This window comes from Talaromyces proteolyticus (assembly GCF_021365285.1).
Source record: "Talaromyces proteolyticus strain PMI_201 chromosome Unknown BGW36scaffold_5, whole genome shotgun sequence".
NCBI classification, from domain to species: Eukaryota; Fungi; Ascomycota; class Eurotiomycetes; order Eurotiales; family Trichocomaceae; genus Talaromyces; species Talaromyces proteolyticus.
Genome location: NW_025764281.1, coordinates 382,817 through 409,647, shown reverse-complemented (window position 1 = coordinate 409,647; position 26,831 = coordinate 382,817). Strand labels below are relative to the sequence as shown.

The following is a 26,831-nucleotide window of genomic DNA, read 5'->3' as shown; positions in this document are numbered from 1 at the left end:
GATGAATGCAGTTCAACCGGATTGTTGATCCCATTGTCAACAGCGTTGAAATCGCGACGTTGGAGATCAACATCGACCACCACCTATTGGGAAGTCCATTCGGCGCTAATGTCGAGCAGCTAAAAATAGTAAAAATGGTTAACCGCATGAATCTCATTGGTTCCAAATGTTAAGATGCTATAACAGAAGGTCCAAGCTGCTCCGATTATTTCAAATAATATTTAATCAGCCGGGGAGCGTTGCTCTCGCGACCTGGTGCTCAAATTTTCGGATAATACATACGTAGAATAATTGTTTACATGTTAATTACTATTCATAAAACATCACCCCGTTACACCAGACAAGTTCTCAATCATGGCTCCTCTTGAACCTGCTTTCAAACGCATATATCGACAGCCCGAGTCGAGTGTAAATGATAAAGCAGCGATATATGCAGTCCGTATTGCCAATAAACAATAATACATATAACATTGAACCACCCTTGCTAAGTTTTAATTTAGATTATCGCCAACAATTTCCATGGCTCCAGCTGGCTTCTCGCCGCGGCGTTGCTGCAAGGAATCCTGACATGGACGTTCCCAACAGTTATCACATTTCTCCCTGCTCTAGTCATCCTAGCATATCGAACGCTAGATATGCTGTTGATAATGTCTGGAGTTTTACCAAATCGATACATGCAAGGAATTCTCCCTGGAAAGACGTCGGCACAGATTCCAGACGAAACTGGAAGGTTTGGGGAGACGATGTCTAGTGAAAAAGTTGTCGTGATTATATTGGCTTCAAGAAGTAATCAGTGTGTACTCAATCTACTTCTCTTTCTGTATACTCTTTTTAATCAATTTTCTTCCAGCCCACTTGGTATCCTGTACCCAGGATACCAAAAGATAGTTAAATATTTCAATGCGATGCACGAAGATTTAGAGAAAAATCGCAAGAAATACGGATGTAAGCGCTCTATCCTTCCAATGCAAAAAGATTGGTGTTTAATTAATGGAGAAGATTTAAGCAGTACCGCATGGATCTCCCTCTCGGATCCAAGCCGCACTGCCGCTCGAGAAATAATGCACATTTTCTACTTCAAATCCATAGGCGGACTCAACGAGTTTGCTCACGGCGCGGCGCACCGCGCAGGGTGGGATTGGTGGAACCATACGGTCAAGGAGCATCCGGATCTAAGTATGATGCATGAGCTTTATGAAGTTCCGGCGGGGAATTGGGAGAATATCTATTTGAACTATTGGCCTGCTAGTTTTGGTGAGTATCCTTTACATTTATCAGTTGACGAATGAAATCTTCTTTGTCGATATAATAATAATAACGATACTTCTCAGGATCATCGGTGTTTCCAATTCGGCGAACTCCAGAGATATCAAAGACGGGTGAATTGGAAGTGGAAGAATCGTTCGAAAAGGGCACGGAGGGGACTGAATGGATTGGAGGCCTCATTGACGCATCTAAGGCGTCCCTACTGACAAGTGAGCAAAGAATGGGGCGATCGTAATGATGAGAGTGTTCTGTATACTTGGATAAGCAATGAGCCAATGAGAGCAGAGTTTCATGATACTAGAATCCTTCCATTTGCGGCAGATTCACGTGACCGCCGTACCTTCTCGAAGCTGCGGGCCGAGGCAGCCGTGATTACGCATCGGCGATTAGATAAGCGATAATAATAAGTTAAGATAACGACTCCATCTCATCCCTCTGTATATTATGATTATATGATTATTATATACTGTCTGTGTATATCTTCTCGTTCTACCCTGTACATACAGCTCCGCCTCCTGTTTTCAACATGAGCGACCCTGACATGTTGACCCTCACAGTCCACCACCACGGCTCGCCATACACCTTCCACCTCCCACCGTCCGCGACCCTCGCCGACCTCGCCCACACCATCTCAACCAGCAGCTCCTTAGAAATCCCCACCGAAAACCAAAAATTCCTCATCGCGCCAAAACCAGGACTCCAAAAGGCGCCGTTTAACAACACCACCCCACTCGCCTCCCTCCTCTCCCTCTCCTCACCAAAACTCAAAATCACGCTGCTAGGGTCCAAACCACAAGAAATCAACTCTTTAAACGAGAGCATAAGCACCTCCCAACAACGCCTCAGGACCCGTGAAACTGCTCTCCGACAATCCCATCCTCCAATCCTCCGCCGACCCGCCGGCGGCGGTGGTATTCACACCATCTCCTCCCCATCTTCTTCCACCTACACATTCGGGCGCTGTGAACCACTATCCTACCTGCCACACCCAGACAAAAGCCTGAAATTCCTCGAACGGCTACGCGACGACCCCGGCATACGCTTCGCCATGGCGAAACATCGCTTCTCGGTACCGCTTCTCACGGAAATGAACCCGGCTGAGCACACCACGCATGAATCGCGCACGCTAGGGCTGAATCGGAATAAAGGGGAGGTGATTGAGCTGCGGCTGCGAACGGATGCGTATGATGGATACAGGGATTATCGGACGATACGGAAGACGCTGTGTCATGAGTTGGCGCATTGTGTGCATAGTGAGCATGATAGGTTGTTTTGGGATTTGACGAAGCAGATTGAGAAGGAAGTCGAGAGCGGGGATTGGACGAGGGGTGGGCATCGGTTGTCGGAGGAGGAGTTTTATAATCCGCGCGATTGGGAGCAGCAAGGGGATGGGGAGGAGGAGTGGGCGATGGATCATGGAGGGTGGACGGGTGGTGAGTTTGTGTTGGGGGGCAGTGGGAACGACGTTCGAGGATCGGCACTGAGTCGAAGGGATATTCTGGCTAGAGCTGCGGAGGATCGGTTGAAGAGAGACCAACAGCGAGGGAAAGGGCCCAGTTCTGAAGAGCAATCGTGAATCAATTTCTCGTATTTACATATAGCATTCTCAATAATGACGAAACGAGCATTAATACATGTACCTTTTCAACATCCCACATAATCCTCAATCAGATACATATACATGTAGTTTACACCTGCTCATTCACAAACAACCCGGCCATACCCTGGCCCGTCCCGATACACATACTCGTAACCAACACCTTCTTCTTCGTCCTCCTCGCCTCACTCAAAATCGTACAGATCTGCCTCGCGCCAGTCGCTCCGAGCGGGTGTCCCAGCGCAATGGCGCCACCACGGGGGTTCAGTTTTGCGTGATCAAGACCCAGTTTCTTGACACAATACACCGCCATCGACGCAAACGCCTCGTTAATTTCAAAAATGTCAATGTCGGCAATACTCATATTGAATTGGCTCAGCAACTTGGGGATGGCGGCGGTTGGGCCGATGCCCATCACGCGCGGAGGCACGCCGGCCACGGTGGCGCCGCAGAATTTGGCGAGGATGGGCTGGTTGAGTTCGACGGCTTTAGAGCGGCGCATCAGGAGAATGGCGGCGGCTAGATACTGTCAGCTTGTCTCTATACATATATATGCAGTTATATGACCATACCTCCATCAGTGACCTGGCTGGCGTTACCGCCGGTCGTCTTGTTTCCAAACTGCGGGAATGCAGGCCTGATCTTGTTCAAACCCTCGAGGGTAGTTCCGTACCGCGGGCCCTCGTCGCGGGTGAGCGTGACAGTCTTCTCCTCACCTGTCTTGGGATCCTTGACCTTGGTGGTAATCGGGACGATCTCATCATCAAACCAGCCTGCCTTCTGCGCGACTTCTGCGCGGCGGAACGACTCCACCGCGTAGGTATCCTGCATCTCACGAGTAATGCCAAAGTCATCGCCGACATTCTCAGACGTCTGGCCCATGGGCTGCAGGCAGTCCGCGGCTTCCTGGTTTGCGAGGATATCCTCGTGGAACGGGTTGGGCCCGCGGTCGCTGGTCGACATTGATTCTGCGCCGACCGCCACGCCGACGTCGATCGCACCCAGGCGGATTTGGTTTGCGATGTCGTGGACGGCCTTCAGGCCGGAGGCGCAGAAGCGGTTTGCGGATGATGCGCCTGCGGTGTGAGGGATTCCGGCGGCGAGGGCGGCGGCGCGGCCGAGGTAAGCGGCTTTACCGTCGTTGACCTGATCCAAAACTATCAGCATGTTCTCATAATAATAATCAGAAGAAATTTAGATATAGAAACTGACATTTCCCAAGCACACATCCTCAATCAGCGCCGGATCCAGATTCGACTTCTGAACAAGCTCCTTAAGTAATGAATAGACAATGTAATCCAGCCCAGTATCTTTGAAACCGCCCTTGACAGCCTTGGTCAATGGGGTCCGGATAGCAAGCGTAATAACGACATCGTCGGGATTTTTTTGTGTGCTGCACAATACCTATGTTAATACTCGTCGTCCCAGCGATAAGAAGAAGCAGCACGGTGGCTTACATGGCTGATACTGCTGACGGCTTCAACTGGTTGAAGATGGAGGATAAACGTTCGACGGCCATGATGAATCGACTTTAAACCCGGCAAGATCTGATAGAAGAAAGAAAAAGCGGTTAGTGAATGTCGTAATATCGGGGGTGAATTTCGTTGATGAAAGAGCTCAGAGATGTAGAATGCGGGGAAGCACGACGTCAACGAACGGTTGTGCGTGTACACCTACTTGATAAGATATTATGCAAAAGCGAGAAAGAAATTCTTCAAGGTAAAATCTGTACCGCAGAGTTGTTCAGAGACTCACAAGATCTGCGACAGTCAGGACGCTGACTCGATGTTTTATGGAGGACGTTGGAGCCGAATATTGCTAAGCCGAGATGTCCGACGGCCTGGCATCTGCCGAGGTAAATCAGCTGCGATCCAGAACAGCAACCTTGAAACTCGTATCCTTCTTAATATAATAATAAATGCAAAACAATGATTATTGATTACTTTAATAATTAATTTACTGATTACTCGTGAAGAATATTCTAGTATTTTATTGACCGTAATCGCCACAAGCTGAAGGCACATGCAAATATTGAATATTTGTATAAGATCTAGTCTAATTCCTTACTAATGAACAGCCCCCATCCCTCACGCCAGTAGCATAGCATGTTTGTATTGTATTCTGCAGGCGTTCATCAATGTTGCTCGATTCATTACCATCCGTCACTTCATTCACGTTGAATTTTGTAGAAAGACTGCCGTTATTCCAGGATTGAAAATGCTGGACCTGACAATACATATCACACTTCGATATCATGTGTGTCATGATTTATTAAAAAAAAAGAGGTTTTCTCCACAATAGGAAATTCTTCTTGGTCTGTTTGGTTTTTACTCGGCTCCCTCGCCCTCTGCTGGCACGTCTTTCATCTCCGCGTCCGCGCTCTCTGGTTTTTGTTCTTCGGCCGCCTTCTTGGCTTCCTCTTCAGCCTTCTTTTTCGCGTCTTGCTCGGCCTTCTTCTTGGCGGCTGCCTCCTCTTGAGCCTTTAAAACGGCCTGGCGCTCGGCTTCGATCTTGTCCATGTATCGCTGGATGATGGGTCCGGCGATGAAGCGGATCTCTTCCATCTTTGAAACATAGATAGCCTTGGTGGTGTCCTCGCCTTCTTCGTAAAGCCAGTCCTATGAAAGTTAGCAGTTAGCAGTGTATATCAAGTTTGTGTATATCCAATGTAACTTACTTCAGCCTCAGTCAGCTTGGCGCGCAGCTTCTCCTTCTCTTCCTCGCTGGAGAACTCTGCGTATGTTGTTTCGACCTTGTCGCGGAGTTCGTAAATGTAGGATTCAAGCTCGTTCTTCTTCTCGTCAGTGTCGGCAACCAATTTGTCTTCCATCGTCATGGCGTTTTCTTTCTCGGTCCAAGCATTCCTGGTCACGTCTTCAAGGGCAGCAGTTCCGCTGGAGATTGGCAGTTCGCCCTTGCGAACCTGTTTCTTGACCTTGCGAGTCTTCTTTTCACCTTCACCGTTGGTGGTGTCCGTATCCATGGTCTGTATCCAGTTAGTATCAAACATCTCATTTCTTCTGATATTTGGTAACATACATCAGAGTCCTTCTTGTCGCCCTCTTTGGGTTCTTCGACGGGCTCCTCAACCTCGACGTCTTCCACATAGTAGCCAGACTCGACATTGAGGATACCGTGTAAGTTGAGACGGGCCTTGAGCTTGCAGATCATAAATTCGTTGTTGTCCTGGGCCTGGACTCCCTTGACAGAGAATCGTCCAATCCAAGGGTTGACCTTGCCTGGCAGTGCCTCAGGCTTCACGTAGCGAGCCTCCAAGTCAAATGGTTGTCTTCGGTAGAAAGTCAAGATCTTGGTAGAAGGAAGGACATTGCCTTTGTTGAAAACCGTCAAGCTGGTATCCTCGTCTGGGATTTCTGGGGATTGTTCCCAAGTGAACTCAATGGGGTAGTTGACGATATCGTGAACGGAAAAGTCACGAACACGGAAGACGGGAGACAGGATGGCACAGCTGAATGTGCAGCCACGAGCAATTGCCTCGTCTTGGTTCAGAGTGAAGGATAGGGGCTTTCCGAAGAAATTGCTAACGGTCTCCTTGATGATAGGCACACGGGTAGATCCACCAACCATCTCAATGCTATCGATATCCTCGGGTTTCAATTTCGCCTCTGCAAGAGCTTGTTCCAGAGGCACGGGAATTCGTTCCAAAAGAGGTTTAACCATCTCCTGCAACTCCTCACGTTTGACCATGGCGCGCACATCGATGTCGTCCATCAAGGACTCGATACTCAAAGGAGCCTGAGCATTTGCCGAAAGTACCTTCTTCAACTTCTCAGCCGCGGTCAATGTACGAGCCCAAGCCTTAGGGTTGCTACGGATGTCGATCTTAAATTTGTCTTTGAACTCGTCGGCAAAGTGCTCGGTAAGCGCCTTGTCGAAGTTTCGGCCACCAAAGTGGCGGTCCCATGCGGTGGACTTCACATTGAGCTCTCCTTTGCGGAACTCAACAATAGAGACAGTGTAGTTGCTGTGGCCAATATCAACGAATACGACTCGGCGCGGCTTCTCCTCCGGACCGGGAAGGTCTAATTTGGTAATACCGTAACCGAGAGCGATAGCGGTAGTGTCGTTGATGAGTCTAAGCGCCTTAAGGCCAGCGATATCAGCAGCATCCAACATTGCCCTGCGCTGCACGTCTGTGAACCAGGCGGGCACACTAATAACAACATCCGAAACACCCAGTTTGATCTCATGCGAGGCGGTCTGCTTGATCTTGTTCAGGTACATGGCAACCAGCTGGGTTGCGCTAAACTTCTCCTTCTTACCAAGGTACGAGACCTCAACGCCGACCTGGCCCTCGACGTCGCAGAAAGCAACCGAGTTGTATTCCTTTTCAACCTGCACATCCGGGTCTGACAGGCTGCGACCGATGAGACGCTTGAGGCCAATGACGGTGTTCTTGAGATTGGACACCTCCTGCGTCTTCGCTGCCTCGCCCAAGTATCTACTTTTCGGGCCGAATCCAACAAGAGACCTATTACATCACACCGTCAGTCCATTCAGTCCATTGCTGCGAAAAGGCCGGGGAAATAATCCGAAAACAGAAGGGGTAGATTGTGACTTACGGCGTGGATCTATTTGAGACTTCATTTGCGATCTATAACGATAGAAAAAGTAAGGGTTAGCTAGAACAATTCCGGTACATGCCGCGTGCATGGCGTATGCGCAAAGTATGGACAGAATGAGGGGCGGAGGGGCAGAACATACAATATCAATACCCTTGTTGCGAGCCACACCAATTTTGGTGCTTTGGGCACCGAGATCAATACCGACGACACTCATGGCGAAAATCTAGATGATATGTCCACGATCAATATTAATCGGAAGGGAGATGGAAGAAGAAACAGAGGAAGAGGACGAGTGCGGGCACTGATAGCGGAGCGAGGAATTTGCACAGGCGTGGATCAGCCCGGTGGAGCCAGTGAGGTAAGTAGTTGGGCCTTTTTTTTTCAATTATTTTTGTGCCCGTACGGCGGCGTGGCTTGTCCTGCTCAGTGCCACTAACAGCAATATTAATAAGAGGGAATGAATATATTCAATCAAATCAAGATGCTAGCGATGGGAATAGAGAGAACAAACAATTCTACTGTGTACGGTCTCCTACGAGTGGCTGTATAAAAGCGCTTCCTTTCTCAGCGCTATCGAATCTTCTGGCTCCTCCTGGACTGTTCGGGCTCGCCTCACCGCCTCGCCGCGTGCCTTTTCCACGGCAGAACCCACACCGCCTTTCGTCATTTGCTGCGCATCACATGTGCAATGATTGGATTTATTATTGACTACCACAAAGCACGGCGGAATTCATTATGCTGTCGCTTTATATTTTGTAACCCACGTTGGGCAGTCAATTCTAGGTAAACATAGGCCAAAGAAAGAATGAGGAATGACTAATATACGCTTGTAAGAAATAGACAATAACGACCAAGACCATGAACGGTAAGTGGCCTGTCCTGCTCACGCCTCTATTGCAATCAATCAAAATTCAAGTTGTGGTAACGAATACGAAATCACTCCTGTCCGCTGTGTCGTCTGCCGAAGCTCATAAACCCTCGGAGCTTCCGCCGTGGCTTTTCCGCAGCCTTGTCGGGATTACTGGTTAGAGAGGAGCTCGCATCTCCCTGGGACCCATCTTCGGTGGGTTCATTCCTAAGGTCATTTTGGTTCGTGGATAAGTGAAGTGGCGACGGTTGTTTCAAGGGGTCGGTATTGGCTGCTGCAGGTAGTTTGGCATCCATGGCGCCATCGATGTATGGTATTCCAGTAAGGCTTGGAGTTGCCTGCGGATTCCAGCCAAGTCTATCCACAGGAGGTGGACTCGGAGCCTCGTTTTGTGATGCTGCTGTGCTTTGCGTTTCCTCTTTCGCTAAAATACTAGAATAACGTTTGGACTCCCGCAGTATGTGAAGCTTTCGCTGCTCAACTTCATCCATGAGGCTTTCCACGCGCCGTGGGAGGTTGATTGAATATTGACCCGTCATAGTGGAGTCGAATGAGTTCCGTGGATGTAGAGGTATGCCTGGCATTGAAAGTACGCCTCGGTTGTGTCGCATAAGCGCCATCTCGGAGTCATTGGCGTTATTGTATGGCTTCTGATAACTGTCAGCCAGGCGGCTTTCAATGCTCTCCGTCGGATGAAGCGGTACACTTTCAGCCGCATTTCCGTACTCGCGGAACGTGGAAACGTCGACGTTCAAGTCGTCGCCTTGTGCTTCTGCTTGCTCTGCGGCTTCTCGAGGCGAAGTATATTCGTCTGCTTTGGTGGCGTCGGTTCTGGGTCCTCCCCAAGTGCGTTTGCCTGCTGTACAACAGCCATATACAAGATACAACCAATTAAAGAAAGGATTGAGCAAAAACATCAATGGATAAAGCCACGCTTTGAACCTCCGGAGTATGTATCCAAAATAGAGCATCAATGCATAATTCAACCCCAATGAGACGGCAATGAAACCAACCGGCAAGCTCGAAATCTTGTTTGCAGTGGTGGACACAGACAAAACCATAATGAAGAATAGTAAAGCTGTGGTCCGTATCGTATCTTGCATAAAGCGAATAATACACAGCAAAGGATAACGTTTCCAAATCCGCACATCGGTTAACATGCAAACTTCATTCGAAATGAAGCCCAGGAACCAGCGACGACGCTGCTTGATCAAACTGCGCATCGTTTGGGCTGCCTCAGTTTTACAAAAGGCACCAGTACAGAGCTGAATCTGATATCGTCTCACCGTGCCCACCATAAACAAATGGGTAAGCCAACGGTCCTCTCCCAAGTGGCATTTGAGGTAATCGAAAAAGTCATCGATCTTGTCAATTTGATCCTCAAAGTAGTACTTGGCCATTTTTCGGAATGCGGAGAATCGCAACATAGTAAGGGCACCAGGGAGACATGTCACCGCACCACAGCATGACTCGACCGAGCGTTCGAATAGCTGACCATGAATATACTCCATGTCTTGCAATAATGTGATCAAAGAATTTGTTCTTGTGGTCGATGTGATGATTCCCGTCATCGCGAGCATATCGTGTTGACTTCCTGGCTTCAGCTCCATGTCATACATGAAATTTTGAATACAGGCTTCGTCGAGAATGCAGTCTGAGTCAATGAACAAAATAAACAAATCATCATGTTGCGACACGTAATCGGTGTATATCTTGTCGATGAGCTTGAAAGTCTTTTTCTGGCAATTCCGCTTTCCGCCATGAGAAAATCTACTGACCGTAATTCGGACACCTTCGTAGAGCACATCGATGCTTTGAGCTTTTTTCCTTGCACCAATAGGGATGCCAAGTCGTTCTGCTATTGGGTCCCATAGATGGCCAGCGGGTTCTCCATCGAATGATACAAAGACATGGATGCATGATGGAGGATAATCGCTTCTTACCACGGAATCGATGGCTTTGATCAACACTTCAGGCTCCTCGTTATATACCGGCATCACCACCACGACCTTTGGGGCAGTAGCAGCATTCAAAGCAGTTTTAATTCGTTTCGAACGTCCGACTTCATTTGTCACGAGCCTGTAAAGGCAAAGGATCCACGGAAGCAATAGAAGAACCGCGAAAGTGTAGAAAGCGAACCATTGCAAATCCTTTACCAACTTCGAAGGAAAATACTGAGTGATGATGGAAGGCAAGGGCAGCGTGAATAACATAACAGGCAGGAAAACCCCCCTACAAAACACAAGTCAGTATCAACTCAGACGGATGCTCATGATACCCACCGAAGAAGAGTGAATAAAATCATCATCACAACTGCAATCACGCGCGAGCTCCAATGTTCGGCTTTCGCATATACCTTGCAGAGACCAAAAAGAAACGCGCCGAGCCACAGAAACCATTCAAGAAAAGCCGCCAATATAAGCGGTGCTAGCAAGCTAACATAAACAATCTGCAGAGCTGGTCAGCACGATGACTTGGGAGACCCATTCTGATTGACACACATCTGCTACGGACCAACCTGGCGCCATGGCTACCACACCGTCTTCACTGTCGTCCATTGTGGTAAGAATTATCGATAATCGGTTTGTTGACTTGACTGTAAGAAAAGCTGGGTAAACCTATCAGCTTGGAGGCCCTGGTCTGACTACATCTCATAGGACAGCGAGACCTTTTCCGTGCGAGATCCTAATGGGCAATAATCCGGGTTGCCAGAGTGCTAGGAGTATCAGGAAGAATGAGAATGGCAGTGCTTGTTGAAGCGCAGCTAAATATGAGTCTTGGTCGGGGCTCAGAAAGAGTCGACGGTGGAAGCAGCAAACAAATGGAAGGAAAGCGCCGGTCAAGTGCACGCGGCAAGATACACCGCCTGCCAGAAGATATTAAGTTTTGCATTGTTCATAATCTTTCACTCAATTTTATTCCTTTGTCATTCCTTTTCTACATCTTGGAGCTTCGCATAGGCGCCGTCAGATCTGCGAAGACATGTGTATGTCGTTTAGATGTCCAATTTAAGGAACTAAAACTGCACGATGCCATCTATATATTAGCTTAATTGCAAATGGGCATTGAAATAACAAGAGGTATGGATTTGCAGTAGAATCAGCAGTGTAGACAGACTATGTACTTCATATAGTAGACATCCTTTGATACTAGATGAGCGGCTGTAAGTACGCGTGCGCAGACGAATCAGAGCTCCTCGAGATGTTCCTCGCCGCTGTAGGCGGCATGACTCGTGGTCAGATTATTTGATGATTGGCTTTCTATGCAGTCGCGTCATGCAGGCATCCGTCCATCGCAGTTGCTATTCGCAAGCATGTCTCCATCTTCATCCAAAGCAAATTACACATCATATCTCGTAGATTGAAGATCTACCACCCTGTAAAAAATTATAAGGGGAAAGTGGCGCTTTTAATCGAGTGTTACTAGTTATATAGCGAGATGTATCAAGTCGCCTGAGCCACCGAGAACATAGAGGCTAATCTAATACAGCATCAAGGAGCTTGACACGCGCTAAACCGTTTTCGTAGCTCCACCTGCCTGAGTCAATTTTTTCCCCGCCGCTTTTTCCCTTATCGTTCTCGATCCTGCAACAGCTTTTTTTTCACCGCGACTCGACCTGGGGCTGGCATATTTCCCTGTCCTTCTTTGGTTCTATTTTGACCACGTTAAAAACACCCTATATCCGCTACGATTTTGACCCATTGGCTCCTCTGGCGCACAGACTCCAACTAGCGATACGCCATGTCTGGTGAAGTGAAAGCCGCCGAGCCTGCCAACGGCAACGCAGAGGCTGAGAAGGATGTGCAGAACCTTCTGTCTGAATTGAAAGGAGATAGCGAAAAGACCGAGAAACCTGCCGCTGATCAGGACGCTGAAGCAGCAGAGGAAGCTCGCATCATTGCGCAGGCGAACAAGCTTGGTGAAGAATCAGCCCTCCAGGAAACCAAGCCCGCAGACCGAGACCGGGGCCGGCAGTATGGCGATCGCAGAAACCGCAATTACCGTGACAATATCAAGTCAGATCTGACTGCGCAAGAGGTCACCGACGACCCCCAGCAAATCAGGAAGCAGGTTGGTGCTAGGTGCGAAACGATTAGAGCACCCAAGGCTAATTTCTCTAGGTTGAGTTTTACTTCTCCGACTCCAACCTTCCCATGGATAACTTCCTCCTCAAGAAGGTCGGTGGAAGCGCCAATCACGCCGTGGAACTCTCCGTCCTGCACAGCTTCAAACGAATGCGCCGCTTCCAGCCTTTCAGTGCAATTGTCGAGGCCTTGAAGACTTCTGAAACCCTGGATCTTGTCGACGACGAAACCAAGGTCCGTCGCAAGGTCCCATTGCCGGAATCAGTCAACGATTTCCTTGATCCATCTGTGGTCAAGGTGTTTGAAAACGAGGCCATGACCCGCAGCATCTATGCCAAAGGCTTCGGCGAGGAAGAACCAAACACGCAGTTTGACATTGAGGCGTTCTTCGCTCCTTACGGCCCCACGAATGCAATTCGTCTCCGTCGTGCCTTTGATAAAACCTTCAAGGGAAGCGTTTTCGTCGAATTCGATTCTGAGGAAGCCCAGAAAAAGTTTCTGGCTGTGGACCCCAAGCCGAAGTGGAAGGGTCAAGACTTGATCATCAAGAGCAAGAAGGAATACTGCGATGAGAAAGTCCGTGATATTAATTCGGGCAAAATCAGGGCCAGCGGCCGCGGCCGTGGTCGTGGTGGTCGCCAGGGCCGAGAAGATAACCGTGACTGGCGAGAGCGGCGTAACGAGGACCAGAAGCAAGGCTTCCGTAACAATAGGGGCGGCCGGGGACGAGGCCGTGATTCATCTCCAAAAAGCTCCGTCAAGAAAGACGCTCGGTATATCATCTATTCACTCTATGTTAATCAAATTTACTAACAGTATCATCAGGGGCGTTCCTGTCATCAAGAGCACCGCGGATGAGACAACAACCGGGCAGAAACGAGGCCGTGAAGATGAAGCTAAGACCGATACCAATGGCTCCAATGAGCACCCTGCCAAGAAGGTCGACACCAAGGAAGAGTGAATCAACGCTTGAATTTTTGTGGGAAAAGCTTAAATATGCAAGGTTGCAAGGGTTTTCATTCTCCGGCGTTTGTGTTTCGAGGTTATGTTTATCTTCATACATGTGCCTATGTCGATTACCTTTGGTTTCATTATTTCTCAGACACCTGATCCTTATACAATTCATACCGAACCGTACCTCTTCATTTAACCTCTATAAATAAACCCCATAAATCTATTCCCTAAAACTCCAAATCATACGCCAACGTATCCTCACACAACTCCTCCCTCAACGTCTGCACCCTATACACCATTAACCCTAAAACACCCCAAAGGAGATATATATATTTTTTCCAAATAAAAAAAGAACTCACTCCAAATGCGCCGGATGCGTCGCATAAACCTGCAAATCCTCCGGTTTCTCCAACACCGCCACAATCCCCATATTAAACCCTTTTGCTCGGGGCACGGAGATAGGAAGCGGCTGGTTAGCTTGCAGCGAGACGAGGCCTATACGTGGGAAATTAGTCATAACCATTAGACATCTGGAATTTTGCGCGTATTTTTTTTTTATTTGTGAGGGAAGGGGAGAGGCGGTACCTGGTATTTTTCCAACCATGTCTTTGGCGATTTGGGCCCAGTTTGTGATTTGGGATTGTGTTACACCGGGTTTGAGGCGGAAGAGGACTGTGATGAAGATATGAAGTTAGTTGTGGGTAGTGGGTTTGGTTTGGGTTTTGAGGGGTGGATGAGGGAATGATGTGTTGATGATTTTCTATATGTTGTAGCTTGGATAGAGTGGAATCAATTAGTTGATATGGAGGCGCAGGCTTACCAACGTGGTAGACAGTCATCTTGGTCAACTATCAACTATCAAGCTGTTACTCGGTCGAATGGTAAAAAAATAAGTCAAAGGGTAAATTAAAGTCTGAATATTTGAGATGATGAGAAAGTTAACATTACTTTTCTCCATATTCTATGCCAGGAGTAACCCGGCGGTCCCGCAATATGCCCCGCAGGTAAATCGGAGCGTTCGCCGAGATCTTATTCTGCTATTAAATAGTAAATACATATATACAATTAGTTACCACGTCTTCAGGTATTTTATTGATCGGCGATATTGAGTGTGCTTATACTAGACTCAATTTTGCTATATAGAATCCGTTACATTACTTCTTCTTCTTCTTCGTCTTATCCACCACATCAACCCACTGCCCCCTCACCCCTCTCCTCTCCAGCGCGGTCTCAATCGCATTCCGCTGATCCCCCTGAACCAGAATCTCCAGCACCCCCTTCACCGCACCAGTCGCTTGGGCAACGCTGGTGCTGGAGGCACACTTCTTCTGCAGTTCCTCAGCCAGCAGGGCGGGTATAATCCCAAAGACCTCGATGCCAGAAACCTTGGTCACGGTTTTATTCGACCCCCTTTTTTCGACCACCACCGTCACCTTGGGCGGACTCCCCGACTTTGGTTTTACGTCTTCTACCGTCTGCGACTGTTTCAGGATCGCGTGGTAGGGGTTCAGGAGGGAAGCGTCAGATATGAGTCTCTTGAGCAGGCCATCTCGAGTTACCTCGCCGCGGGCTAGAGCTGCTCGGTCGTCAGCGGAGGAAGAATTGTAGACTATGTTTGCGAGGAATGGGTTAAGTTTTATAATTCGTCGGTTCGTTGCGGAGATCAGTGGCGGGTTTTGAGATGAGAGGTATTCGTCTAAATGGCTGGAGACTTCGGAATATTTATAATAATTTTTGGGGTCAGAGGTGGGGAGTGCTGGGAAGAATGTTGGGGTTAGTTTTTGTGTAGGCCTATACAGAATTTGCACGGTGATTGTCTGGCCGACGGATGGGTCGATGCCATCCTGTGCCGGTTTCGACACTGCTTTCCCAGAGTTTTCGACAATGTTCCTGTTGGGAAGTCTGTAGGGGGTGAATTGGGCTAATCTGTAGTCGTTGAAATCAACATCAATGATGACGGTTTCCTGGCCATTTCTGTCTTTGGATTTGACTAGTTGCTCTTTGTCGAGATGTTTGATGAACTTTTTGACGTTTTTCCAGCTCGTTCGTTTGATTTGGTAATATTGAGCTTGTTGGGTTGAGTATACCGGGAGATATGGTGTGATGAGACTGGAGATCAGTGCAGAAGGTTGGACTGGAAGACTCAATCCATGGTTTGGTGCATTCGGGTTGTCCTTCTTGAGTTGGTAGAGCGAGTATATAAAAGCTTTGACAAAAGCCTCCTCAATCTCTACAACCAAAGTTAGAGCGCTGATAATACCAAGCCGGGACCATACACACCTTTAACTGTTGGTTCCTTTTCCGGCTCGATTTCAACAGCCTCTTCCTCCTCATCCTTCAACGCCACCCCGCCTTGTTCCTCTGCTTCCTTTTCTTTCAAGTCCAGCTCCTCCAAACCCTCCTCAACATCTTTCACCTCATCCTCCCAACCCTCCAGAACCTCTGGCGCAAGTTGCCCTGGTCTCGACGATGCGCTCCACGCCCACAACTCATCGCCCTCCCAATGCAACCCCCTCACCGCATGCCCTTTACTCCCCTGCACCTCCCCCAACGCCGCAACATCAACTTCACACACACCCACAAAAAGCGGTACAGTGTGACTCCTCGTACTCGAAACCGCCACGGCTGCGCCCTTCACCGCACCACTAGGAAATGGCGGCCCATTCACCAGCCCCGGGGTCATCAAATCCGCTCCCCCGGTAAGCTTCCCCATCACCAACTCTGGCGTATGCAACAACGGCACAATACGTGGGTTGTGCCATAAAGAGTATACAGTAGGATATATCCGTCCATCTGCGCCGGGTCCTTGCTCCAGCTTGAACCACAGAATGCGCTCTTCGCCTGCAAACTCCGGGTGGGAGCCTACGTATACGGTGCCCTGGACTTCGCGGAGTTGCGGGCCTGCGGTGGTGGTGAAGCGTGCTGAGAGGGAGTTTTCGGGAAGAATGGCGTTTCGGATTGTTGTCAGGTTGCTAGCTGTCTCTTTTGTTGCTGGGTTCTCATCGCTCGAGCTTCCTTCTGCTGGAACAGCTGCGGGTATTGGAATTTTGTAATCTTTGATGATCTGGTCGGCAATTTTGCGTCGGTCGGAGGAACGGAGGGGGGAAAGTGTTTTGATCTATAGGTACAATATATTAGAAAAATTCTCTTCATAAGTAATTAGACTTGCGATTGTTAGAATTGGGATGCTGTTGTGAGGGGTATTGCGGGGTTAGTTGGTATTCACCGTTGGTTTTTTCTTGAACATGCTGGAAATATTTGGCCTTGAATCAATAAATCAACAATATATTAGAGGCTGGTTTAATTTATAACTTGATGCGCCAGTAAATGCGCAGGTTTGAGAGATCTGAAGGTCAATGTTGAAAAGGCAAGGATATAAATAATAATAATGCGGGTGTCGATGACCTAACAGCTTCCGTATTTACTCCGCACGCGGCTCATCATTGGTCTTTGCTCAGATGACTCTAGATGAGTCGATTTTACCACAGTTCGATTTGGATGAGTCATCCAATATCTGAATATTATGAACTATAAATAAATACGCATATAATTGTGAATACGAAACGATGGGGATTTTCTAAATTTAAATCAGGTTTCTTACAAGTTGATGACAGGCAACTATCTAACAAGAATCGAACGAAGAGAAGTCGTATAGTGGAGGAGAAACATCGTAGATTGACAGTTATTGCAGTGGCAATACTTACTGGTAAATGGGTCTATGGGTACTGACAGTCATTGGATCAATTCTGAATACACCGTGCTCCGAACGATCTGGCATTTTACTTTCCATACAGCCTCACATGTCCTCAGTATTGGGTGATTACTAGCAAATCATTGCAGGTGACAGGGTGAAGGGGGATGGCTATGGTGTTCATTTGGGTCAGGTTGGCTTCCAGCACCAGGGGTTGACGTTTGAGTGCTTGGTCTGGTTGTTGTGACCAGCGTGGTGACCACGCCCTGAGGGATTGATGTAGCTGTAGAAGCAGCTGTAGTGACTGGCGCAACGGTTGCCGGGTCTGACGCAGTGGTAGACACTGGCACAGTGGTAGCGGCGGCACTAGTCGCCGAGCCAGTGGCTGTAGCGCCGTAAAGTGCCGGTCCAGGGATATCATATGTGGAAAGAGAAGTGTAGATATTGACCAGGATGCCAGGATCGGTGGGGGAGTAGAGCTTTTCCCCAAGTGTCCCCGAAGGACTGTCAGTACCGCTGCCAGTAATTTCCAAGTTGATGCACTGAGGGTAGTTCTGAGCCCCATTTTCTTCGCCGGCAGAATGAAGAGCAATGATTTCGTGACGCAAAACGTAGTTGCCAGGGGTGATCTTAGATGGAATCGTTACAGTCCAGCTGTTGTTATTGGCAATGAGCTGGTCGCTAGCCCACGTGCCCGGAACATCAGCATCGTTGATGAGACCGCGTTGGTCGATCTTGAAGAATTCTAATGCCGTCTTGTCCACAGAAGAGCAGTTGCCGTTGCAGTTGGCGAGGTAATCAATAACAGGCCCGTGATGGCTGTCAGGCCAAACAGTCCATTGGAGCTCAACGGTGCCTCCAGCAGCAACTTTGGCAGATAATGCTCCGGGGGTTGCATTTTCGTGGCAGATGATGTCTGGACCACTGTACTCGCTGCCATCAACGAAGCCCAGATTTTTAGCTGTAGTTGCCCATCCAATGACCGCTGGAGGGTCTGACTCGTAGGGAAACTGAGTCACGATATAGCCAGAATAGCTAGGTCATCATGTTAGTCAGAACGTACAACACTTCTCATGCGACTCCCACGTACTATTCGTCGCCAATGACAATACCCTGCACGTAGCCATGAGCAGAAACAGTCGAAGCCAGGGCTAAAGCTCCAAAGAGTGAAGCAATTTTAGTGAACGGCATCTCGTTATCGATGTTTGGAGTTCAGAAAGAATGGATAAATTGAAACAGAAAATGTTCAGTGTCGTAATCAATACGGAAAGGAATGGAATTGCCTTGATCAACAAAGCTTTTGAAAGGTAAAGAACGAAAGAAAGAGTATGCTTCGACAGTCGATGGACAAAATGAAGACTGCTTCGGACAGAGCTGATTTTATATTTGAATGTTTGGTTATAGATCCAGATGATATACCGCCACCATTAATGTTGTCACCGGGGACTGACAACTATCGGTCCTGTCATTTCGCCTTCGTGAGCGCGATCTAGACCCTCAACGATTGATTAGAGTCATTGAAGAGGTTAGAATCCGGTCCTGAGGAACTGTGTTTCGAATAGAGTTACCCTTGGCATGACGCCGGCGGCCTCGTTTTTAACCATGGCATCAATGACTGGTGGAAAATACATAATCGCCGGAGTATAATTTTGGACTCTGATAGACTATCAACTGTGATTTCGTTTCAGGCCGTGGAAAATTGGCGTCAGTGGATGTAGTCTGATTGGGTGATCTGATGCAGTGATATGAGCGGGGATAGTCGGATAGGCTAGATGAAACCACTAAGAGCTGTCGCTTCGTCTGCACCTATTAATATTATTATTGACGCCAAGATCTCATCGTCTCACCAGTCACATTCAACGTCATTTAGCGCCGGCGATTTTAACGGGAGTGCTATTCTATACTGAATTAATTAGAATACGAAACAATTTGTGCGGGTCGCCTTGCCTCTTGCTGCATAAACCTCATCTATTTAGTATAACACTTGATAAGACATAACTTATGACGCCCATGCCAGTCTCTGTTTATTTCCCATAATTAATATTCTTGATGCAAACTAGACTAACCGCCAGTTTGACATATATTAAAAAGATAAAAGAGAAACATGTATATTGATCGCATATCTTGGAAACACATATTATTTGTGCTTAACCATTGTCAATAAATGTCCTGACGACATATGAGGTTTCAGATCAGTCTGCCAGATCGTTAAAACGGAGGAAGAGGACTCAATGAGAGATTGCTCGCGCGGCCCAAGGTCAATTTTCGAATGGTCCAGAGAATTAATAATATGAAGAAAATCGAAACAACTTTGGGAGTTTACGCCTTCTGATTAATTTTTTGGGGTTAGTTTGGAATCAGATATGCAAATAATTTTCAATGTTACTAGTGAATTTGATACTTTGCCTCACCATATTGATCATTTTTCAGGATGCAGTGTATAAGCTCGATGAATAAAGTAATGTTTAGATGTAAATCTATATAAAAATCTTCGGTGTTTCAGAAGTGCTTTGTTTTATTTTTATTTATATCTTATTACAAGCTTTTGAATTTTGATCTTTCTATCGCGCGACAATCTACAGTTTAAATGATAGAAATAATAGATTTCCTCTTCCGTATGGACCCTGACAGTGCGATATCTCAGACTTCACCCTATGAATAAGAATTTTTTGGAAAACCTATTACGTTAGTTCCATTTCCATGTATACCATCGTACACTCTTTTCTACAATCCCACATACCCACCGGTACCGTCCCAGACCAGACAGTCTTGAAACCTCGTCGTTGGTAATATGACTCAGTGCCTAGCTCTCTGATAACCATTAATACCAGCTTCAATTTAGGTACATTTTGGAGGTCTACTGCCGCTTTTTCAATGTCTGTGCTTGCTTCGGTCTCCTTATGTCGATCGAGATCAATTCCCTCTATTGGAAGGCTGCCTGCCAGCTCCAGACCATCAGTCATGATTACACCGTTAGCAATGATATGCTGTAATCTTGAACCATGTCCAGATCCATCATCTGATAGCAGCCAACGAATCTCCTTCAATACCTGAGCACCTAACCCAGAAGCTTGACAATGCGGTGATACAGCAAAAGCGGTAACCTCATACTTCTGCACCTTCCCCTTCCTCTGTTCCTGTTCAGCGACTTGTTCGCTGCCATCTCGTTGTTGCTGTTGTTGTTGTTGCTGTTTCTCTATCCAATCTCTACCACCCAGATTTTTACTCCATTGAACGTATGTCTCCACGTCTTCGTCACCAAAGTCTTTGACACTACCTGTTGCCACAACCTCGCATACTTGTCGCTTTTGATTCGTTCCAACTAATGAGACACGAAGCAACACGATGGTGAAGCCATCTTCACCAATAATTTCTGCTAGCTGTGCCGGGTCGCCTAGACGAATATGGTTCGTTCCAAAGATTTCGGGATGCGCACAATATTTAGCTGTGTATGACTCATTCAGAACTTTTTGGATTGCCTTCAAGAGTGGAAGGGTTGAGGTGGTGACTTTGGCATGTTGAGGGAGAAGTAAAATAGGAATAATGTGGTCTGCCATCTTGATCTGAATTTAGGAAGGTTCAATACTCTACACCAGAGAGATAAGTTTGATCGGGATTTTAAGATTGATACCGAGATGACTCACTGAGATGCCTTGGTTTAGATTGGTCGGTTCCCCCACACGCTACTAGTTTTGGCGTTGTCACACGTACTCTATATTCAATCTTCGTACGAAACTCTGAGCTGAGGAGTTATCCTAATCATCATCTATCCAAATATAATATACATTTACCTTCATTTCCGTCGCCTTGGCGGCAGCAGTTACACGTTGGTTATGGCATTCCTGTGTGTTGACTTTCGTCAAGTTTGACGGATCCGGCCTGTGGATGAGTTGACAATAAATTGAGCCACCTATTACATGTATTGATATATATTTCGACTAGATTCAGGCAACTGCGCCTTGGCAGTGAGACCTATCATCACGGACTGAGCCAATGAAACTCCATAAGGGAGGCCAGCAGAAAAGTCACCACTTCTATTGTTGTATTTGGGTGGTTAAAGCAGCCTAGAATCAGACCAAATTCTTATTTCCAATAAATGCTGTTATCTATGCAAAGAAAAATTGCAACCTGGGACCTTTCAATCGCATTCAATGTTCTCTAGCTTAAAATGGTTTAGCTCGGCTATGATAAGGAGAGTCGGGGCTGCTCCATTAATTCGAGTTCTTCATATCTTCTTCAAATATTGCAAACAACGATTCGTTATGGTAGCAAACGGAGCAAGTCTCACCAATGTCACTTTGGCGGAGTGGTTAACGCGCTGCCCTGCTATCATATTGATTAAATATATACCAAGGCAGTTCCTTCGGGAGCGCAGGTTCGAATCCTGCAGGTGACGCGTTACTTTTTTTTAACTTTTTTTTTTTAACCTTTTTCTTATACATTTCACTGTCTATAATGTAGTTGTAGTCGCTCAGATTGAACAGGTTTCAGGGCAGAGGGGTGAGGCGTAACGATGTTGTGGCCTCAGGCTTCAGGCATCCACATACGCACAGACCGCTTGGGGCACCGCTAAGCTAATCTAGGACAAGACAAGACTTTAGCCCATCTCGATTCTCAACCAACTTCGCCAGGCAACTGCATCTTTGCTGCGGTTCTTGATCTTTCAGAACTCTCGTCCATGCCAACACTTGACGATCCTAATATCCCTTTCGAGTCTCTCTGTTACCGCTGAAGTCTGATCCCCGAGGACACGCCCCTGCCTCTTCTCTGTCGCTATCACCCTCACCGACACGCCTCCCACCGAGTTTCCCGGTCCGACTCAATGCCCTTGGCCGTCTGAAGCATTGCTCACGCCCCGCATTCGAGTAGCCTATTAAGTTTTGCACCGTGATAGGAACTGTGCGACGGGACAGACGGCATGATAATTTGAATCTCCTGCGATCAGCATTCCGTTTATGTTGATGCGTGGTTGGGATTACTCTCAACGACCTTAACCCGTCGTTAATCACCGCCGATAGTCGACATTCTCAGCCTGTCAACTTATTACATGTTTTGCCGCTAGACAGTGTAGTTCTCTACTTGGAATCGGTGGACTGCCAGGATGAGACCGATGGAGTCCGCATCCTCACCGGCGTTTCCTCACTTGGACCCCATTGTGCTGGACGTCGACATGAACGGACTGTATCACGACGGCGACATGGAGTTTTTGAACAATGGAAATATTGCTAATGAGGGCGGAAGAGACCTGGACGACTTTTTCATTACCCCGTCGGAATCCGGTAACGGAAACGACATGGAGTCCTACCCCTCCACCTCAGATGTGAAAATGAAGAAGAAAGTACGGGGCACCGCAGCCTTGAAGAGACCTCACACATTTACCTTGGACTCATCTTCAGAATCCCCAGGTGATAACTCAAGTCCCTCTTCATCCGCTGAATCCCCCGGCGATCATGGTCGAAATTCATCTGTCGGCTCGGCCATCCACAGTGAAAATGCGGTCAATTTCAATGGGGATGGATGGCTGGACCCTCAGACCTTTTCTGAGAAGGATGACAATCTGTTTGGTATGGATGCTAATATAGGCGGTTTCAATCCCAATTATGCCGATATAGAATCGAGCAACAGGGTGATGGACTCAGCATTTGATTTTGAAAGTGCAGCAAGCAGTCCGACTCCATTAACAATAGACGGCGTCTCTGCGCCTGGAGCTTCCATAAAGCAAGGCCGCAGTCCAGCTACAACTATGAATCACTTGAATCAATACAAAGCCTCCGGATTGGTAAGTTCGTTTAATTCCTAATGAGCCTATTACATAGCTAATGATTTATCACTTTTAAAGAGCCAACATTCCGCTTCTCCTTTCTATTCTCCTAGGTCAAGAGAGGCATCACCCATGACATCGAAGCTTCATCACCCCCATGCACGCTCTGGATCTTCGCAATGGAGCGGCCGCTCTCCTTCTTCAGCTCTAGAGGACAATTTTGGCGCCTTCTCCGTAAACACCGCCTCCCCTCTCAACCCAACCTTGTCACCTCCGAATACGAACATTTCTCACATCAGCATGCATTTTGGAACACCTGAATATTCTATTCCATCCCCTACCCACGCCAATGCAGTTTCGCGCGGTCGAAACCGTCCCATATTACATGTACATCCGACATCACTCAAATCTCGAGTCGAAACTCAGATTCCCATCCGACTTACTCTATTTCCGCTTCCTGGTGGTGTTCAAAAATTGCGTCTACCAACACACACTATCTCTAAACCAAAGTTCCTTGCGAAACCGGAAGTGGGTCGATCACCTGAAATTCTTGAGTTGTACACTACTCTTGTATGTTCTAGTGCAATGCAGGATAAAGCCAAGCTGGAAAGGGCTTTTGCAAGGGCTCGCGGGGAAGCAGTGAAAAGAGCTTCACCCGTTTCGCCAACAGAGGAAGGAAAATCACCAGAAGATGATGATGACAAACCTTTGGATGGTGGAGAAGTAAAAATATGTCAAGGTTGTATCCAGCGAGAACGAAAGCGGGCATCAAGAAAGAAGCAAAGAAAACCTGATGAGGATGAGCTCTTTCAGAAAAACGAGGACAAGAGAGTCATCGTATTCAATACTCATGAAATCAAGAATTGGGTGGAACCGCCCAAAGATTCGTCCATGTCTTTCACACCTCCAGGAGCTATGCAGGTTGAGTTGCCAATGCGCATAGCGTGTTACTGTCGACATCAAAATGAGAAGCTTGGCTTTCAGTGAGTGTTTTCAGTCGCATCGATTGTTGTGCAAACTAACGTAGTGTTAGGGTTATTCTTACAATAAAAGATCATCTCGATAATGTGGTCGCTCAAGCGACTACTAATTCCATCATGATTACGGACGATCACAAGACACACTCTGCATCCTCGGCAGTTAATACCGTTGCTGCAGCTCCTAGCTCTGCACTTCCAGATGGGACACACCTTCCTGGTGCTGGTGTCTTTGTTTCTAGTCAGGATGCCGCAAAGTCTACAAGTGTCGGTCAGAAAACATTTCGTGCATCGTCTACTACAGACCTTCAAAGCTTGCAACAGCAGTATGCTTCTCAATATCCAATGACCCCAGGCGCCTTTGCTATTCCTCAGCCCGCTGGAACACCATCTTCTTCGGCGACCCCACGCAACTTGTCCAGGCAAGCGTCTCCATCAGAACACCCAGGGCCATCGAGCAAACGTCGGAAGCACAGCAATTCCGGAAAGCTGCCCACGGGTTTAACTATGACAAAGCTGGACGGACTTCAATCCGCACCTTCAACAAGTTCGTCTACTGCAAATGGGCAATATGCATCCAGTACGCGGGGACTCGTCTCACCGGTTGAGCGACCATTTGCTACACCGATTAGTTTCGGTAATGGTCCACCAACGCCAAACGGCCATGACAGCAATCCTTACTTTGGCTATCTACCACAAACTCAGAGCGTAGATGGATTCGCCCAAACTGGATCAGCTCCCAATTCAGCCCACGCAAGTCGCCAAGGATCGCCTGGATTGACCTCGCGCAACACCTTTGCTGAGCCCGCTCATGGCTTGCCGCTTGGACCTAATCCCGTAAACCAAGCGTGGCCTCATATGACAAATGCTGGAAATCGTTTGCCAACAATCATTCACAAACTTGTGCCAGCTGAAGGCTCAACTACTGGTGGAACAGAGGTCACCCTTCTAGGTAGTGGGTTTTATCCAGGCATGGAAGTCGTCTTCGGAGACACTCTCGCCACGACGACTACTTTCTGGGGTGATAAGTGCTTGAATTGTCTTACACCACCTGCACTTCAGCCTGGCATTGTTCCTGTGGTTTTCAAGCATGAGCATCCGACATTTGGTCAGGTTCCCCAGACTCAGCCAATACTTCCCAAGCAACAGCACTTCTTCCGCTATGTGGACGATCGAGAGCTTCAGATGTATAGATTGGCTCTCAGCATTCTTGGTCAAAAACTACGCAGCCCCACCGATGCCTTCCAAACAGCTCAGCGTATCATGGGAGGTGATCAGACTGCGTTGTGGAACTTGCAAAATGATCTTCAAGGGGGCAGCAATGGACAGAGACAAGTTCCCAATTTCAATGCACAGAACCAAACAAGCGACTTAGACTCTAAAATGCTCACATATCTCGAGTTTATTGACCTTGATGATAGTCCCCGTGCTCCAAAGTACAACTTGCGGTCCATTACGGGTCTTACACTGCTACATTTCGCTTCGTCCTTGGGACTGACGAGATTCGTTGCCGGGCTTCTTGCCAGAGGAGCAAACCCCGATGTTCAGGATAAGAACGGACACAGCGCAATGCACTTTGCTGCCTTGAGTGGACATGCCCACATTATTCACCGTCTCCGTCTTGCTGGTGCCAATGCCTTGGCTCGAAGCGTCCGGGGCTTTACTCCTGCTGATATTGCGATATCTCTACCTGCTCACCAAGCTGCGCTTATTCCTGCCAGCCATTACCGGTCTCGCAGCGTCGGTTCCTCTCCTTCTCTCCGTCGCCGCCATAGTAGCTCTGTTTCTTTGAGCTCATTCTGGGAAACTTCTTCGGCATCTGGTTCATTCAATTATCCCCAAGAAGAATCAGAAGAAAGTGAGGAATCTGCCACCGATGATGAAGAAATCGAGTACATTTCCTCTTCTCGGAGATCGAGTATCCACCCTGACCCGGCATCTTCTCTCTACTATACCCGCTCTAGGGAGGGAAGCGTACACGTCGATGGTGTTAATGCTCCAGCGGAAGCAGACGTCCAGGCAGAAGGTGCTCCTAACCCGTCTCCACCAGCAGCTTTGGTGGCATGGCGCAATCATCTCGCAACCCAGATCCACCAATTCCAGCAAAGTGTTGGAAGAGCCTTCCCGAATTTGCCCGCTCTTCCCCCAATACCTGCTTTACCTGATTACCAGGCTTACCCGATGATGCGTCGGATTACCAATTTGGTGCCTAATAGGCCAGTCTCCTCCTGGTCACCGAGGGACGGGTGGTGGGATTTGCTGAAAGGCAATTCTGCTCAAGCTGCTAATGAGCTCCCTGCTTATGAAGAGCTATATCCACATCAAGAAGTGGATGAAGATCGTGACCATGAACTCAAGAAACAGTCCTTGATTAGGGCAGCTGCAGAAACAGCGCTTGACGAACACTTTGAGGCGAAACCTTCCTCGTCGGCCTCACCCGAGTCAGATGACGAGATTACCGACATTAGGATCGGTCGAAAGACTGTTATTTCCCGCGAACAGCAAGAAAAACTAAGACACCAGCAGGCTCTGAAGATGAAAGGACTCAGGAAGGACAAGAACCTGTACTTCTTCTGGGTAAGTATAAATCGTCTTTTTTGTTTTCCAAACTAACCTTACTTTTATTTAGATTCCAATGTTGCTCCTTTTCTTGGGTCTCTGGCTACGAAACTTTGTTCCGGGTTTATGGCATGGTATTTCGGATGGATACGAGTTTGTCAAGAACCGATACCTACATCGTACCGTTAACGCTGCAACATGAACAACTTTCGCCAATAGCTCATACGTGTTACCCTTTTTTTTCCCGGTCTCTTTTGTTTTCTACGTTGTTTTCAATGTATTGCTTGCCCTAGATATCTGTCTACTGGTTTGGAGGAGCTTTTCTTGTCTTGAGGAAGGATATTTAATGTTATACAGCGTTTAGTTTCTTTTTTTCTTTGCGGCTACGCAGATAACCAAATGGCTCTCGGGGCTTCTGAGAAAGGCATTCATGTATATATTGTACACACTACCTTATGTTTATAATCCAAATCTGAACTAGATTGCT

General features: G+C 47.6%; 11 protein-coding genes and 1 non-coding gene across 12 annotated transcripts; 5 read left to right on the top strand and 7 right to left on the bottom strand.

Annotated features, from left to right (window-relative positions):
* The first annotated feature begins 286 nt into the window (after positions 1–286).
* BGW36DRAFT_375998 (uncharacterized protein) lies at positions 287–1,693 on the top strand. Its single transcript, XM_046215831.1, has 5 exons — positions 287–435; positions 501–793; positions 851–945; positions 1,000–1,254; positions 1,332–1,693. Exons 1-5 carry the CDS (start codon positions 355–357, stop codon positions 1,499–1,501), a joined length of 894 nt encoding a protein of 297 aa, XP_046072858.1. The 5' UTR covers positions 287–354; the 3' UTR covers positions 1,502–1,693.
* A 7-nt stretch (positions 1,694–1,700) lies between these two features.
* BGW36DRAFT_375995 (putative zinc metallo proteinase) lies at positions 1,701–2,902 on the top strand. The gene has a single exon (XM_046215830.1). It carries the CDS (start codon positions 1,793–1,795, stop codon positions 2,840–2,842), a length of 1,050 nt encoding a protein of 349 aa, XP_046072857.1. The 5' UTR covers positions 1,701–1,792; the 3' UTR covers positions 2,843–2,902.
* On the bottom strand, positions 2,903–4,766 carry BGW36DRAFT_416056 (putative 3-ketoacyl-CoA ketothiolase). Its single transcript, XM_046219333.1, has 5 exons — positions 4,541–4,766; positions 4,321–4,410; positions 4,076–4,256; positions 3,436–4,009; positions 2,903–3,382 (listed from the first exon to the last, which is right to left on the bottom strand). Exons 2-5 carry the CDS (start codon positions 4,380–4,382, stop codon positions 2,955–2,957), a joined length of 1,245 nt encoding a protein of 414 aa, XP_046072856.1. The 5' UTR covers positions 4,383–4,410; positions 4,541–4,766; the 3' UTR covers positions 2,903–2,954.
* A 74-nt stretch (positions 4,767–4,840) lies between these two features.
* BGW36DRAFT_375992 (Hsp70 chaperone Hsp88) lies at positions 4,841–7,956 on the bottom strand. The gene is made up of 6 exons (XM_046215829.1): positions 7,902–7,956; positions 7,589–7,807; positions 7,447–7,478; positions 5,903–7,355; positions 5,541–5,849; positions 4,841–5,481 (listed from the first exon to the last, which is right to left on the bottom strand). The coding sequence occupies exons 2-6, from the start codon at positions 7,661–7,663 to the stop codon at positions 5,191–5,193; spliced, it is 2,160 nt and encodes a 719-aa protein (XP_046072855.1). The 5' UTR covers positions 7,664–7,807; positions 7,902–7,956; the 3' UTR covers positions 4,841–5,190.
* Positions 7,957–8,385: 429 nt separating this feature from the next.
* Positions 8,386–10,875, bottom strand: BGW36DRAFT_396185 (chitin synthase D; the record flags this gene model as incomplete). Its single annotated transcript, XM_046218129.1, has 5 exons — positions 8,386–8,714; positions 8,760–10,396; positions 10,418–10,549; positions 10,600–10,766; positions 10,819–10,875. 5 exons carry the CDS (start codon positions 10,873–10,875, stop codon positions 8,386–8,388), a joined length of 2,322 nt encoding a protein of 773 aa, XP_046072854.1.
* Positions 10,876–12,091: 1,216 nt separating this feature from the next.
* BGW36DRAFT_280926 (uncharacterized protein) lies at positions 12,092–13,357 on the top strand (the record flags this gene model as incomplete). Its single annotated transcript, XM_046210217.1, has 3 exons — positions 12,092–12,388; positions 12,439–13,175; positions 13,228–13,357. Coding segments are annotated over 3 exons (1,164 nt in total), but the record flags the coding sequence as incomplete, so codon positions are not given.
* A 42-nt stretch (positions 13,358–13,399) lies between these two features.
* On the bottom strand, positions 13,400–14,312 carry BGW36DRAFT_145103 (stress responsive A/B barrel domain protein). The gene is made up of 4 exons (XM_046209465.1): positions 14,177–14,312; positions 13,942–14,028; positions 13,716–13,851; positions 13,400–13,644 (listed from the first exon to the last, which is right to left on the bottom strand). The coding sequence occupies exons 1-4, from the start codon at positions 14,193–14,195 to the stop codon at positions 13,584–13,586; spliced, it is 303 nt and encodes a 100-aa protein (XP_046072852.1). The 5' UTR covers positions 14,196–14,312; the 3' UTR covers positions 13,400–13,583.
* Positions 14,313–14,410: 98 nt separating this feature from the next.
* On the bottom strand, positions 14,411–16,756 carry BGW36DRAFT_375986 (putative RNA binding protein Ligatin/Tma64). Its single transcript, XM_046215828.1, has 3 exons — positions 16,583–16,756; positions 15,637–16,474; positions 14,411–15,586 (listed from the first exon to the last, which is right to left on the bottom strand). Exons 1-3 carry the CDS (start codon positions 16,601–16,603, stop codon positions 14,511–14,513), a joined length of 1,935 nt encoding a protein of 644 aa, XP_046072851.1. The 5' UTR covers positions 16,604–16,756; the 3' UTR covers positions 14,411–14,510.
* A 431-nt stretch (positions 16,757–17,187) lies between these two features.
* On the bottom strand, positions 17,188–18,238 carry BGW36DRAFT_426095 (glycosyl hydrolase family 61-domain-containing protein; the record flags this gene model as incomplete). The annotated part of the gene is made up of 2 exons (XM_046220216.1): positions 17,188–18,082; positions 18,138–18,238. The coding sequence occupies 2 exons, from the start codon at positions 18,236–18,238 to the stop codon at positions 17,188–17,190; spliced, it is 996 nt and encodes a 331-aa protein (XP_046072850.1).
* Positions 18,239–19,681: 1,443 nt separating this feature from the next.
* BGW36DRAFT_145070 (uncharacterized protein) lies at positions 19,682–20,843 on the bottom strand. Its single transcript, XM_046209464.1, has 2 exons — positions 20,692–20,843; positions 19,682–20,634 (listed from the first exon to the last, which is right to left on the bottom strand). The coding sequence occupies exon 2, from the start codon at positions 20,602–20,604 to the stop codon at positions 19,729–19,731; it is 876 nt and encodes a 291-aa protein (XP_046072849.1). The 5' UTR covers positions 20,605–20,634; positions 20,692–20,843; the 3' UTR covers positions 19,682–19,728.
* Positions 20,844–21,339: 496 nt separating this feature from the next.
* Positions 21,340–21,443, top strand: BGW36DRAFT_t33. Its single transcript has one exon. It is a non-coding gene; the product is annotated as a tRNA-Ser (tRNA).
* Positions 21,444–21,681: 238 nt separating this feature from the next.
* Positions 21,682–26,826, top strand: BGW36DRAFT_375982 (putative membrane-tethered transcription factor). The gene is made up of 3 exons (XM_046215827.1): positions 21,682–22,826; positions 22,887–23,791; positions 23,842–26,826. Exons 1-3 carry the CDS (start codon positions 22,149–22,151, stop codon positions 26,396–26,398), a joined length of 4,140 nt encoding a protein of 1,379 aa, XP_046072848.1. The 5' UTR covers positions 21,682–22,148; the 3' UTR covers positions 26,399–26,826.
* Positions 26,827–26,831: the final 5 nt, after the last annotated feature.

What these genes read in the sequence shown, in the direction of transcription:
- BGW36DRAFT_375998 (XM_046215831.1), top strand. Translation starts at nt 355, where the DNA reads ATGGCTCCTCTTGAACCTGCTTTCAAACGCATATATCGACAGCCCGAG. An exon ending in AAATCGCAAGAAATACGGAT is followed by an intron (nt 946 to 999) that starts GTAAGCGCTCTA and finishes TTAATGGAGAAG; the next exon opens with ATTTAAGCAGTACCGCATGG. An exon ending in CTATTGGCCTGCTAGTTTTG is followed by an intron (nt 1,255 to 1,331) that starts GTGAGTATCCTT and finishes GATACTTCTCAG; the next exon opens with GATCATCGGTGTTTCCAATT.
- BGW36DRAFT_375995 (XM_046215830.1), top strand. Translation starts at nt 1,793, where the DNA reads ATGAGCGACCCTGACATGTTGACCCTCACAGTCCACCACCACGGCTCG.
- BGW36DRAFT_416056 (XM_046219333.1), bottom strand. Translation starts at nt 4,382, where the DNA reads ATGGCCGTCGAACGTTTATCCTCCATCTTCAACCAGTTGAAGCCGTCA. An exon ending in AGGATGTGTGCTTGGGAAAT is followed by an intron (nt 4,010 to 4,075) that starts GTCAGTTTCTAT and finishes GTTTTGGATCAG; the next exon opens with GTCAACGACGGTAAAGCCGC. An exon ending in CAGCCAGGTCACTGATGGAG is followed by an intron (nt 3,383 to 3,435) that starts GTATGGTCATAT and finishes GACAGTATCTAG; the next exon opens with CCGCCGCCATTCTCCTGATG.
- BGW36DRAFT_375992 (XM_046215829.1), bottom strand. Translation starts at nt 7,663, where the DNA reads ATGAGTGTCGTCGGTATTGATCTCGGTGCCCAAAGCACCAAAATTGGT. An exon ending in GTCTCAAATAGATCCACGCC is followed by an intron (nt 7,356 to 7,446) that starts GTAAGTCACAAT and finishes GTGATGTAATAG; the next exon opens with GTCTCTTGTTGGATTCGGCC. An exon ending in CCAAGCTGACTGAGGCTGAA is followed by an intron (nt 5,482 to 5,540) that starts GTAAGTTACATT and finishes TAACTTTCATAG; the next exon opens with GACTGGCTTTACGAAGAAGG.
- BGW36DRAFT_145103 (XM_046209465.1), bottom strand. An exon ending in CATGGTTGGAAAAATACCAG is followed by an intron (nt 13,852 to 13,941) that starts GTACCGCCTCTC and finishes TCCCACGTATAG; the next exon opens with GCCTCGTCTCGCTGCAAGCT. An exon ending in ACGCATCCGGCGCATTTGGA is followed by an intron (nt 13,645 to 13,715) that starts GTGAGTTCTTTT and finishes AATGGTGTATAG; the next exon opens with GGTGCAGACGTTGAGGGAGG.
- BGW36DRAFT_375986 (XM_046215828.1), bottom strand. Translation starts at nt 16,603, where the DNA reads ATGTTCAAGAAAAAACCAACG. An exon ending in TGTTCAAGAAAAAACCAACG is followed by an intron (nt 16,475 to 16,582) that starts GTGAATACCAAC and finishes TTGTACCTATAG; the next exon opens with ATCAAAACACTTTCCCCCCT. An exon ending in AAAGGAACCAACAGTTAAAG is followed by an intron (nt 15,587 to 15,636) that starts GTGTGTATGGTC and finishes CTTTGGTTGTAG; the next exon opens with AGATTGAGGAGGCTTTTGTC.
- BGW36DRAFT_145070 (XM_046209464.1), bottom strand. Translation starts at nt 20,604, where the DNA reads ATGGCAGACCACATTATTCCTATTTTACTTCTCCCTCAACATGCCAAA.
- BGW36DRAFT_375982 (XM_046215827.1), top strand. Translation starts at nt 22,149, where the DNA reads ATGAGACCGATGGAGTCCGCATCCTCACCGGCGTTTCCTCACTTGGAC. An exon ending in AATACAAAGCCTCCGGATTG is followed by an intron (nt 22,827 to 22,886) that starts GTAAGTTCGTTT and finishes TCACTTTTAAAG; the next exon opens with AGCCAACATTCCGCTTCTCC. An exon ending in AATGAGAAGCTTGGCTTTCA is followed by an intron (nt 23,792 to 23,841) that starts GTGAGTGTTTTC and finishes ACGTAGTGTTAG; the next exon opens with GGTTATTCTTACAATAAAAG.